This window comes from Stegodyphus dumicola, chromosome 12 (assembly GCF_044657685.1).
Source record: "Stegodyphus dumicola isolate Sdum_Otavi_A_Nest chromosome 12, ASM4465768v1".
Taxonomy (NCBI): domain Eukaryota; kingdom Metazoa; phylum Arthropoda; class Arachnida; order Araneae; family Eresidae; genus Stegodyphus; species Stegodyphus dumicola.
Window position 1 is genome coordinate 14,523,473 of NC_140779.1, and position 12,860 is coordinate 14,536,332.

At 33.1% G+C, this 12,860-nt stretch overlaps 1 protein-coding gene across 3 annotated transcripts in view; it reads left to right on the forward strand.

Annotated features, from left to right (window-relative positions):
* Positions 1 to 1,157: 1,157 nt before the first annotated feature.
* hgo (homogentisate 1,2-dioxygenase) overlaps positions 1,158 to 12,860 on the forward strand; it is a 79,852-nt gene continuing 68,149 nt past the window's right edge. The window contains exons 1-2 of one of the 3 annotated variants that reach the window (XM_085827488.1): positions 1,158 to 1,421; positions 2,378 to 2,512. In XM_085827488.1, the coding sequence (XP_085683614.1) occupies positions 1,255 to 1,421; positions 2,378 to 2,512 (302 nt within the window). In that variant the 5' untranslated portion in view covers positions 1,158 to 1,254. The remainder of the gene's footprint in view (positions 1,422 to 2,377; positions 2,513 to 12,860) is intronic. The other 2 variants (XM_085827487.1, XM_085827489.1) reach the window with 2 other exon arrangements.

The window sequence follows — 12,860 nt, forward strand, 5'->3', positions numbered from 1 at the left end:
TTAATTTTAATACATGTGTAAAACAAGATGTTATACGAAAGTGGTAAATTTGTAGCACCTAGTTTTACAATGCTCGAGTCCTTTGGTCCGTGAATTCCACGCAATATTTTGAAATCCTGAAAAATGTGAATAAATGATCCTACATTCATATTCATCCTGTGTCATATGCTAATATTTTTATGATATACAGCAAAACTATATTTTCGCAAAATATCAAATAACAATATCAATAAATAAAATAAACTCTGTTTTATGTTCACTTTTAGTATCTTTAGCTATAAAACTTCCATTTTTTTAAATATGCTGTGTTTATATTCACAAAATAATAATTTTTTTGAAAATATAGTAAAACCGTTTCATTAATAACTTTTAGCATTTATATGAATAAACAAAAAGGATTGAATTTCGTAAACTGAAATACGGGAAATTAAAATAGGGAAAATGTAAAATGAGAAAAACAATGAAAGAAATTTGTATTCCGAAAGGTAAGAAGTTAGTAGATGGGATTTGAACATTTTTTAATTCTAAACACTTTTTTATAGCTTTTGGGGTCTTATTAACTTTTACACTCCCATTTAGGAAAATAAACTCTTTTAATAAATCAAAATATATACATAGCGTTAGGATAACATAAATCTCAGCGAATACACGGACTTCTAAAAACAGAAGGCAGGCAAAAGTTCTCTTTTTGCAGTCACGCAAAGACGGTTCTTATCGCGCATGCGCGAAGAGGAGAACTCGAGCACTGAAGAAATGTGGGGGGGGGAGGTTAGTAGATAGCCCCTCACAAGCTGTGGAAATCGGTTGCTATCGAGATATGATACATAATACTAGATTAGAGAAGCTAAATTCATTTTACTTACCTATATGTTTGCAGAGGTAAAATATGTTCACAAATTATTACGATAACTATTAATTATATTATGGTAATCTGAAATAGCTTTTATTTTTTAGGGTGAGGATAGAAACAGAATCTTTCCTCGAGATCAAATAAGATAAATATCTTTTTAATGTATTCAAACTACACTGAGAATAAATTTTAATGTTTTGACATCTCTGAATTTCAACAAAATCTGCGAACAAGCGCAAGATTTTTCTGTTCTGTCAATATTTATTTACTTTTTGTTACGAAGGAATGGCAACAGCTATACGAAGTTTGATATGCCATGGCGGTTGTTAGTTGATATTGTGTTTTGAAATGTTGGTTCTGTCTATCCGATTCTTTATCATGCCTCTGGAATCATATGGTTACACATGTCTCTGTATCCATACGTGAATGAAAAAGTTATCATGGACGGGATCACCGGAACAAGTAGTAGCATCGACTCCCATGATCCGGATCATCAAGTTTTAACATATACTGTGTTAAAAGATTCAACCGGCTGCACGGAAGAAAATGCTTCTACTGGAATGGAAACGAGGTAAATAGTATTTGTTTCTTATAATTGCAATCATTCTTAAATATTATTTATGTTATATAATTTTGCATTAGGTATCATTTATAAATTTCTGTGGCACGTAATTTGTGAATGCTGTGATACTTGCAATGGATATCATGAAGAAAATTTTGTTTTCCATCGCAAGTAACTTTAGAGCACAAGCTGATAAAATTGCTATTTAATACTGTTTCTGTAAATTTTGTATATTATTAAATTATGTTTATTTTGAAATGCAAATCATCCAATTTGAATTATTAATGTGATTGAAATGAAATATGATTTGGGAACTGTTATAAATGTCATATTTGTGACTTGAAGTTTGGGCCTTGAAAGGAACGTTGCAGCAAGATGGGAAATATATAGAAGGATCTTTATTGTTATTTGAAATAGTTCGGGTTTTAAAATTTTCAGTTAGTATAAACATTTAATTCATATTTAAATGCACTTATGCATCTAAAAACGTTCATTTGTTAGTATGCCTTATACTGTCTAGTTTCTGAATATGTGTTAAGTTCTGTGAATAATGTTTTTAGTCTTCAATAAATATTAAAATTCAGTACAAAATCTGCTATATTCTTATGTACCCAGAATAAATATGTGCGGATTAAATGCTGTGACTAATTTCTTTTTTTGTTTATTTTGTATTAAAAATCTCAAATATTTCCATAGTTGGAAGTTATTGTAAACAATAAATAAACTTTATTGCAAGTATTAGCTTGAGTAATGCGAAACAGTCATAATTTAGAGCAATAAAATCAGTATATATTTCTTAATGTTTTTCTCTTGATATAAATTTTACCTTTCATTCAAAAGATAGTTTAAACCTTTTCTTTCACCTTGAAGTGTGAGATAAGCTTATCTCTACAAAATTGGTTGAAGAAAAAATTAGCTGCCTAACTGAACATTAATAATAATATTTAAAATATGGAATTTTTTAGCCCTGCTTATTTCTACGTGACGTCATGGTGTGAAAAATTGGAACTCAGTAGTAACAACTCGGAAGAAAATTGTAAGGAAGATCCCTCTAATATGCTTCCCACGCTGCAAAGCTCCCATAAGGATGCAAAAGAAAGGTGCGTAAATTGTAGTTCCTATATCAAAATCACGCTGTCCTTTCAATCACCATACATAGCATATATTTTTTGCTTCTTAAGTGAAAACCATTGTATGAGATAAATTTTGACAGTTGTATTATAATTTACTACCATTCACTAGAAGCAAATGTAGTCTCTTCGTATTATCTTTTATATTCGTTGGAATGCTAATTCAGAAGTTAAAGCATACACATTTTGTTTATGTATAATATTATGTACAGGTGGCTTATTATTATGCATATTAGTATAAGATGTTTATGTAAAATTTTTAAATCATTGTACCATGTCTGTTGTTGCAATTTTACAAGTTTGAATAGCTATACTAGATGAGACACTTTAATATCAGTTTCAGCTAGTCTTTGTGCTACAGTTAAAGCAACAACTTTTTGAGGGGGGGAGTGCAATTTGTAGAGCTCTCATGGGATAATTTACAAAAATTTTGTATTCGAGTGTGTTCAGTAAGAGCTTTACGATTGAAAGCTTATGCCAACATTTTTAAAAAGCAATGTATCAGCTAATAAATAATTATATGAAAATTAGCAAATATATAAGCTACATATAAGTTCTCTTTTAGGTAGGCACATGTTAATTAATCAAGAGCAAAATATATGCTGTCATTACTATCATACTGAACAGAGATAAGGTCAGTGCGAGGTTTTTGCCAACTTTTGCAATCTTTGTAGCTCTTACACTCTACTTCCAGTCTCGGAAAGGGAAAAAATTGATATTGTTCTGTTACCAGGACTGGATTCAGAAATGTATGTATGGATGTATGTAATCATTATATGCATGCATATATGTAAGCGCGAATGTATGTGTGTGTATATGTTACCGTTAAAGACCGAAATTGGAGAATGTTGACTTTCACCGGAGAATGTCCCGTTTTACTGCTCATCACCAAATATGTCGGTGAGAAATCGAATATTGCATTACATTCTTGTACATTCGGACCCTCACCGGTGTATGTCAACAGTCACAGATATGCTCTGGTGTAGGTCGAAAAGAGAGTAGTATATATACACATGCTGTCATTGCAAAAAGAAGTGTTCCACAAATAAATGCATTTGTAAAAGCAAGGGCCTCTTCTGCAATTCAAAGTGTCATAATAGTTGTTGTAATAAATAAGATTTGAATCACATAATTTAGTAAGTTTTTAACTTCTATTATTTTCCTTTCCCATTTTGAATGTACTGTGTGTGGTTTAATCCTAGTATCCGGTGCACACGGGATTTGGCTGCTTTTGGCGACTTTATGATGAGCAGTAAAAACGGGACATAAACGATGAGTAGTAAACGGGTCATTCAAAGAATGTATATAGTTATATATAGTATATATTATGTATTTGGCTCTAGTGTAGAATTGGGTGCCCCTTCGATTAGCGACAATTTTTTGTAGAATTTTGGCGATGAAATCGTATTTCTGGTTACCATGATAGTGTAACTTTGCTTTAGCATCCTGATTTTTTTAAAATAAAAATAGATTGATGTGTACATGGACAAATTTAAACAGTGCGCAATGCCTAGTTTGTGCAATTCTGGGATGCTTTTTTTTAAATGAAAACAGATCGATGTGTACATGGACACACAGTTTATGCAATTCTTTGATTTTTTATTTTGGTTTTGTGTAGCGGCCATCTTCAAATTGTGTCTTCCTGACGCCGATCTTGCCGTCAAAAAAGAATCTCCAAAAAACAAGGGGCACCCAATTGTAAACTTTTACCATGTATTTACACACATAGTGTATAGTATATAGACGTTTTTTGGATCATTTTTGGTGTTGGCGATAATTTTCAAAATTGCGCCAAGGCTGCACCGTATACTAGGATTTTACCCTGTGTGTTTTATGTTCTTATTTTAACCCTCAAGCGCATTTTTTTCGCGACTGAATTACGGAGAAGAAAATATAATATTCTTATATGTTCAACATTCACCATTAGTACATGGTGAATATTGACATTTACCGTTTAAGTCAGAAATAAGAGTATTTGGAAAATATTTCAGACATACACCAAGCGACTATGTGAATGTTGACATTTACCAGTGAAAGTCGACATTCTCCAAGTTTCGGTGTTTCACCATAACATATACATATACACATATATGCACACATGGGGCACATACGTTCATACATCCAGTTCCGATAACAGAATAGTACCAAAAAATTTTCATTTTAATAATCATATTAAAATATGAATATTACTTTAAATTTTAAATTTCATGTATTTATTTCTTAAAGCATGAAAATAGAAATGATACATGATGGATCTGTCAACATGTCTTCAAGAAAAATTAACTCTGTCATTCAGCATGAATTGTGAAAATAATCATAAAGCGTAACTATTTCACTGATGACTATGTAGCCTGTCATCTTGTCATATTGAAAAATGAATACTTTGCAGCACAGTAACCATTGCTCACTCATTTACTATGTAACAAACTCGGCCATTTACTACATTTAAATATCAAAGAACCAAAACAAATACATATTAATCGATAGAAAAATGCTGACTATTAAATTTGACTGATTCTTCAGTACCAGAATATTCTACTTGTACCTATCAAAGCTTTTTGTAGTTCATTCATTTAATAAATTGCAGACTATGACTTTATTGTTCAGATATGCAGTTTTTCAATGGGTTTGAGTGAAATTTTTCCTCCCCTTCAACTCCTGTACTTGTGAAACACTTTTAAAATGTTTTTTTGTCCACTGGACTTCATAGGGGTAGAATTTCTATATCTTAAGTTTAACAAAAACAATCTTGTAAAAACACTGTAAATGAGTGAAGGTTCCTTCTCGAATACCAGCTGATAGGAGGTGGAAGTGCAACTTCTGTATTCTATATTTTCCATATTCAAAATTGTGTCTTTGGGACAAAGGCATTATGTTCTCAGAAAATCATGAACTGTTTCTAAACAATGCCATACATTCAGAATCTTTGAATGGAAAGGAATTGGAACTATAGACTGAAGAAAAATGATAAGCTATTTATCAGGTACAAAATTGTTTGGGGATTTTGCACCCTTTTATATATATATATATATATACAGTACAAAGTCTAATCCAGACGTCCATTATCTGGAATGATCTATAATCCAGACCTCAAAGCCACAAACTTACGCATGCACGTAAAGCCAGTAAAGCATTTTTACCCATGCACGCTTCTGATAGTGAAGGAAGTAACAGAGAACGTTATTGAAAGTGAAAAAATTTCGATTGACAAGTTAGTCGGTATTCTCGACACAGCAATTACAGGACTTGAACAGTGAAAAACATTTATATTCTTTGAATCTTTCTGTAATTTTTTTGCGTTATTTTTCTCCCAAAGTACACAGCGATCCGTTTTCACTTGAAAAAACATCCAAGAATTGTGGAGAATTGACAACAGCATCTAGGAAACTCATTTCCTCATTATTCCCTTTAGAAAATTTTCAGCAAAATTCTCTATTCCTGCAGAAATTTTGCTGCAGTTTCTCCTATAGCCAGCAAATTTATCAAGCTGATATTTGAAAATTAGGCAAAGAATATCATGATTTGTTTATAAAAACTGTTGGAACATGGAATACAACAAAAAAGAACGCATGCGTAAATGATGGCATTTGTTCGACTGAAGGATTGTTATGAGCATGGTTGTCTGAAGAATGGTTATACAAACTGTTGCCAGAGATTGGCACATTCTAAAAATTTGGTGATTTCTACTAAGGTGGTTGCATTGATATGCAAGTATCAAAGAAGCAATGAAAACATTGGTAATGCTTGTAATCGTGAAGTAGCAGATTGACTAAACAGAAAAAAAGGCAATCTTTCTGCTGACTAGAAATGTAAATTATGAAATTTGAGAAAATCACTGAAAATGTCACTTTTTAAATTTTTTGTGTGCTTAATTTGTAACATATCGAAATGCCAAGTGAAAAGACTTAAACTGCAAATTCTAACATTGAAACTTTAATTTTAAGGTATTATAGAAGCTTTCAAACATCATTACAGAAAAGATGTTCAGTAAACAATAAACATTATTTAATTTTGAGAAAATGCAAGCACTTCGAAAGGGATATCTGCTAGAAGCCGTGCTACTCTTTATAGGTAATACCAAGGCAATCCCACCAGATACAAAGCGTGATCTTTTTGTTAGTCAAATTGTGCTTTGCAATGCTGCCGACGGGCTCACTGGGAGTAGGCCAATCCCCTTTTCGGCCTGTGTTGTTGAAGTAAATACACTTTTCATCACAAGTGATGATCCGGTCCAGAATTTTGTCCTTACGTTGGTATTCAAGCAGATTAGTGCAGGCCCGAACATGTCTATCTTTATCTGCTTGAGTCAGATCATGCAGCACCCAGCGAATGAACTTGTACATCAAACTTATACAGTGCAAAGTCTTTAATCCGGACTCGTCGGGACTTCGGCGATTCGGGATTAGGTTTTTTTCCGGATTATAGATCATCAATTTAAATCTGGTAAGATGGCATGCAGAAATTATAAAATTAAAAAGATGAAACTGTAATTTATGAAATAAAGAGCAATTATGATCTAAAGGGTATCAAAATTTACCAAAAAAAAAAAGCTTAATATTTATTTGTTTACTGTAATAAACATTTCTTTCAATATAAGTTCAGTTACAAAATTCCTCTGTTCAAGGCTTCTGTTTTGAAGGGACAGGATAGGAATTAAAACCATTTAACTGAAGTGTATACATTTTTAATAAGTGTAGATGACTTCAAAGTAAACAAATTTATAAAATGAAAAATTTTTTTAATAATTTTGGTGCAACTGAGATTAAAACAGTGGTAAAGGATCAGTCAGGATTTGATCATAAAATATATACAAATTTGCCTAAGGCTGATGTTCTGCAATAAAAATTTTATAGCTTAGTTAATGTGATTGGCTGTGTTAAGCCAATTTGATGAGGAACATTATATTCAAAATATTAAATTGTAAAACAGTACTTTTAAGGAATATAGAGTGAATTTTATTAGTTGAGGAGGAAATAAAGTGATAATTTTTTATAATAGGACAAACAATTGTCCATAAGAATGTGAGTCAGTCTCCTATGGATAAAATTAGAGGACATATAAAAAAAAACTTTGTTCACAACAATTATTAATAATTCAGTATAGTAATCCAATACAGTCAAAAGTCATTAATCCGGACTTGTCGGGACTTCGGCGATTCCGTATTATAGATCATGAGTTTAAATCTAGTAAGATGGCATGCAGAAATTACAAAATTAAAAATATGAAACCGTAATTTATGAAATAAAGAACAATTATGATCTAAAGGGTATCAAAATTTACAAAAAGAAAAAGCTTAATATTTATTTGTTTACTTTATTAAACATTTCTTTTAATGTAAGTTGTTCAAGTTGCTTCGTTTCATGTCATAATACTTTCTCTTTAATTCTATTAAACAGACATAATTTCTTGTTCAGTTACAAAATTCCCCTGTTCAAGTCCTGTAATTGCTGTGCCGAGAATATCGACTAACTTGTCAATCGAAATTTTTTCGTTTTCACTAACCTCTCTGTCACTTTCTTCATGCCTTTATCCATTTTTTGCAGCAATTCCACTTTTTGTTTGATGGACATGGAAACATGCTTTCGCTTTGTAGATCCTTTGGCAGCTCCAAAATCAGAAACTCTTTTTGCCATAATCGAAAGTTCAAGCTTACTTTTTATAAAATTGCTGTAACAGTCTGCAAAAAATAATAATCTGGATCAAATTAGAAGACTAAGAAACAACGCTATCTGCAACATTAACTGAAATAGATAATTTTTAGCCTAGCTTATACATTAAACGCGCATGTGTAAACGCTGCACATGCGTAGAAAGTTTGTAGCTTTGAGGTCTGGATTATAGATCATTTCCGGATTATTGACGTCCGGATTAAAGACTTTATACTGTACACTGCATAACACAACTAATGGGCATGGCACTAACATGTAACTCCTTAGCAAGCTCTCGAGTGATTGCATAATTATTTTCTTCTACAAGTTCTCACAGATGGGCCTCATGAGCATCCGTAGGCCAACCAGAGCACTTTGCTTCTTGAATGTCCTAGTCCTTATTTTTGAACTTTCAGTACCAAACCTTCACAGTGTCATATACGACATTAGTACCTCAAGCTGTGCGCATGATTTGGGTACATGCTGGGCGGACTTCTTTCTACAGAACTATAAGTAAATGATAGTTCTAATCTGGTAATATGATAGTTCCATTTCAAACACCTTGTATTTAATGATAACGATATTTTGTTTATAAATTTCATAACACAGTATTCTAAAGCAAGTCATTTGCCGAAAATCGTGTGACAAAATATGATTAAACACGCTAACGCGAATTGTTTGCGCAGACGATACTTGTGGTAGCAGGAAACTTTCGTTAAAACCTGATATATCAGTCTGTGTAATGCCAGCAGTATTGTGGTTTGAAATATGCCCCTTATTTCTTTTTACATGTTAATTGTAAATAGTTTCATAGTAGTGTTTTCAAATCTATGAAATTATTAATTGAACAGAAAAATTAATTAATTGCATTGTTTTATAACTATTATAGTTTTAGAATATAAAATGTTTGGGATTTTGCTCAAGTCACAGCTTATACATAGATATGAATGTTTCTTATTTAAGAAAATTCAGTTGAGATGTTTTTAGCTTGAACATTTTAGACTGCAAGGATGCCAGGTACACTGAAGTGTTAAACTGGACTTTCTGGAATTTCTGTGCACATATAGAATTTCCTTTTTTTGGGAGGGGGGATGGAGAAATCTGCAGAAGTTTGAATTTGCATTTCAACCTCTGGAAAGCTTAGTGGAACAAACTCTTTTGGACGTTTTCGTTACTTAATATTGTAACAAAGAATTCTAATAGTTTGTTTTCTGACACCTTGAGATTTATACCTCATTGGGGGAGAGCTTTTTCTGTGCAGACCAGGGCCAGTTTAGATGATGAGTCCTGATGCTGTTGACCACACAATATAAAATGAATAACAGAAGTATTCTGCCACTTTACAAATCTTAAAACTTTAAACTGTTTGATGGTTTAGTTCCAATTAATTTTTATTTTCTATAGAAATTTTCCTTAATGATTTCTTTAATGCTTCCAGTAAATGCTCAATAGATTTCAAATCTGGCAACTTATTCAATCTGGTTTGAAAGCATTGAGGCAATATTATATAAGAATGATAACTTTGTGTTCCGAGTCATTCATTTCAGATTGGAAAACAAAATCATTGCTTAATCCTCATTTATTGGCACTCTTTTTCAGATTTCTTCCTAAAATATGTATACCATAGCTGGTAACTCTTCTGATCTCTGTTTTTTATTTTTAACCTTTATTAAGTGAAATGTTCTCCAGCAATAAATAAAATTTATTGAATCTTAAATTAGGCAAATTCTATTTCCTTCGTCTAATGATTCTCAGAATAGTTTTTCTTACTAAATTTTATTTCATCTGAATTTTATTTTTCTTTTTTATATTTTATTCATCTTTATATTATTATATTTCATTTGATTAGAGTTGTCGTAATCTACTATTGACATTTGCAGATTTTTATATAAAAATTTAATCAGTTAATATTGTATTTAATTTTTGCTTCAATAAACAATATACATTACTAAGTTTATCCACACAAGTAATTAGGTACATTAACTATTAATTTTATTTTCATCATATTTAGAAGTACTTCTAAAAGTAAAAGTTTTCTTTCTTACTTGAAATTTTCTTGGTATAGAAGAGTAAGTAAATTACAAAATGAAATTAGCCAGAGAATGTAAAATTTAGAATATCCAATTAAATGCTAATATATTTCATGTCTGAATTAAATTATGACTTGCTCAATAACTTGAGCCACGCATTATAAAGTCAGTTTGGAGTTCCTGAAAATGGTGTCATCTGTAATAACTTACTCAATATTCCATACGCGGCATCGGTGAATCTTGATATGTTACGATACCAAATAAAGACACTTTCCTTTAACTAAAGCTATTTATGAAGAGAAAACTATGTACAAGTATTATATACAGATTACAGAATATCTAGTGTATACCACTCTCATCAATCTCTCAACTCTCTCTATTGAAAACTTTTAATTGGCTACACATAATATCAACATTAATTAATAATGGATTAATACTAAATACTTAATACGACATATATAAATGAATAATATAAAAGAATAATCTATAGAAGTACATATCAAAACCATAAATGAACATAATAATTAATAATATAATAATAAAAACTCAATAATATCAAAAATTCTGAATTATATCTCGAAAGGATATAACATTTGGATCGATCTTCTGAATTGTCCTTTGGGCGTGTGAACGAGGCACGTTGGAACATGTCCATCTCTTCCTATAATCACGCTTTCAATTACACCTATGTCCCAAAGTAGTTTGGATCATTTTGTCCTTCTACCAACACAACATCTCCAGTCTTAAGGTTCCGCTCAGTTTTAGGATTAGCAAAGTTTTGCACATTTCTAAGATGGAGTAAATATTGCTCTTTCCACTTGATTCATGTTAATTTTAAGAGCCTAGATTGGTTAAATTTCTTCCTAGTTAAAGTCTCTTTGTCGGACACCTTGTTAAAAATTTCCAAGAAATGCTCAGGAAAGTTAAATGCACCACGTCCTGGCAGTAAAAACTGTGAAGGTGTGAGCGAGCGAGGTTCACCCAGCTCGTTGCTCTCGTATGTTAAAGGTCTATTATTTAACACACACTCGAGTTATGTTAATATTGTAGAAAGCTCTTCGAAAGTCCGTAATGCTCTCCCTAAGATTTTCTTCAGAGGTTCCTTGATGCTTCTCATCAGATGCTCCCAGAACCCTCCCCACAATGGGGAATGCTCAGGTATGAATTTCCATGTTATCCCTTTGGATGTCAAGAAATCTTTTACACTTGGCTTTGCTCTGATTCTTTTAAATTCCTTAATTATGAGGGGTGATCCAAAAAAAAAGTTTACAAGGCAAATGAAAAAGTATTTATTAACAATAGAAACAAGATACAAATGGGAATCAAGAGACACATCTGGCCTTCACTTTTTCACATAGTCGCCAAACCTGTTTAGGCATTTGTCAGAACGTTCGACCAACTTGTTTATCCCGTCTTGGTAGTAATCAGGGCCCTGCTCATTAAGCCATTTCTCGGCAGCTGTTTCCACTGCATCGTCTGAGGTGAACCGTGTTCCGGATAAGTATCACTTCAACGCCGGAAAAATGAAATAGTCACTTGGAGCCAAATCGGGGGCTGTATGGGGAGTGATTCCAGACCTCTCACTTGAACTTTTGCATCAATTCCTGAGCCTGGCAAGCTGTATGGGGCCTGGCATTGTCATGCAGAAGAATGATGCCTTTGTTCAGTAATCCAGGCCATTTGCTTCGGATAGCTTTACGCAATTTCGCTAAGCTGGGACAATAACGATCGGCCTTAATGGTATGGCTATGCTCCAAATACTCAATTAGGATAACACCAGTCATATCCCAGAAAACGGTTGTCATCACTTTACCGGCAGAGGTTGTGACCTTAAACTTCTTCCTTGTCGGTGATCCAGCGTGTTTCCACTTCATTGTGGCTCTTTTGGATATGGGGGGTGAAGTGATGAAGCCATGTTTCATCACCGGTAACGATGCGATCAATGAAGTGTTGGCCATCTGAATAGTATCGCTGAAGAAATGTGAGGCTGTACATCATTCAAGTGGCCTTATGTTCCGCTTACAGCGTATGTGGAACCCAGCGGGCACAAACTTTGGAATATCGCAACTCATCAGTTACGATACGCTGAACGTTATCATAACTCAGGTCCAACCCTGAGGCAATCTCACGCACGGTTACTCGTCGATCCCTTTGGATGATTTCAACACGTGCCGTGTTGATATCCGTCCTTGAAGAACTTGGACGGCCACTCGCTTCCATATTGTGGTTTTCCACATGCTCCCTGCCCGCTTGATAAGAATGACACCATTTTGCTACCTGTTGTCTACTCATTGCTTTGTCCCCATATACCTCAACGATTTGTCTGTGAATTTCGGATGCGGCCACATTCTTGGCCCATAAGAATCGAATTACAGCTCGCACCTCTATGCGAGACCACTTTTCTAGACGTCGTGCCGTTTCTGTCGCTCTTAAGTGTCTGCATACTGACGCTACTTACTTGTAGAACCGCTGTAGGACAATAAGCGCCATCTGTCAACCACCCTAGGTGGAAATATTCACTCCTCAATTTTATTTCATCGGAATTTTATTACTAAATGCGTTTCAAATACTTCTGTTCGTAAACTTTTTTTTGGATCAACCTCCGTATTTCACATGTGCTGCGGAAATTCTTGGCATTATC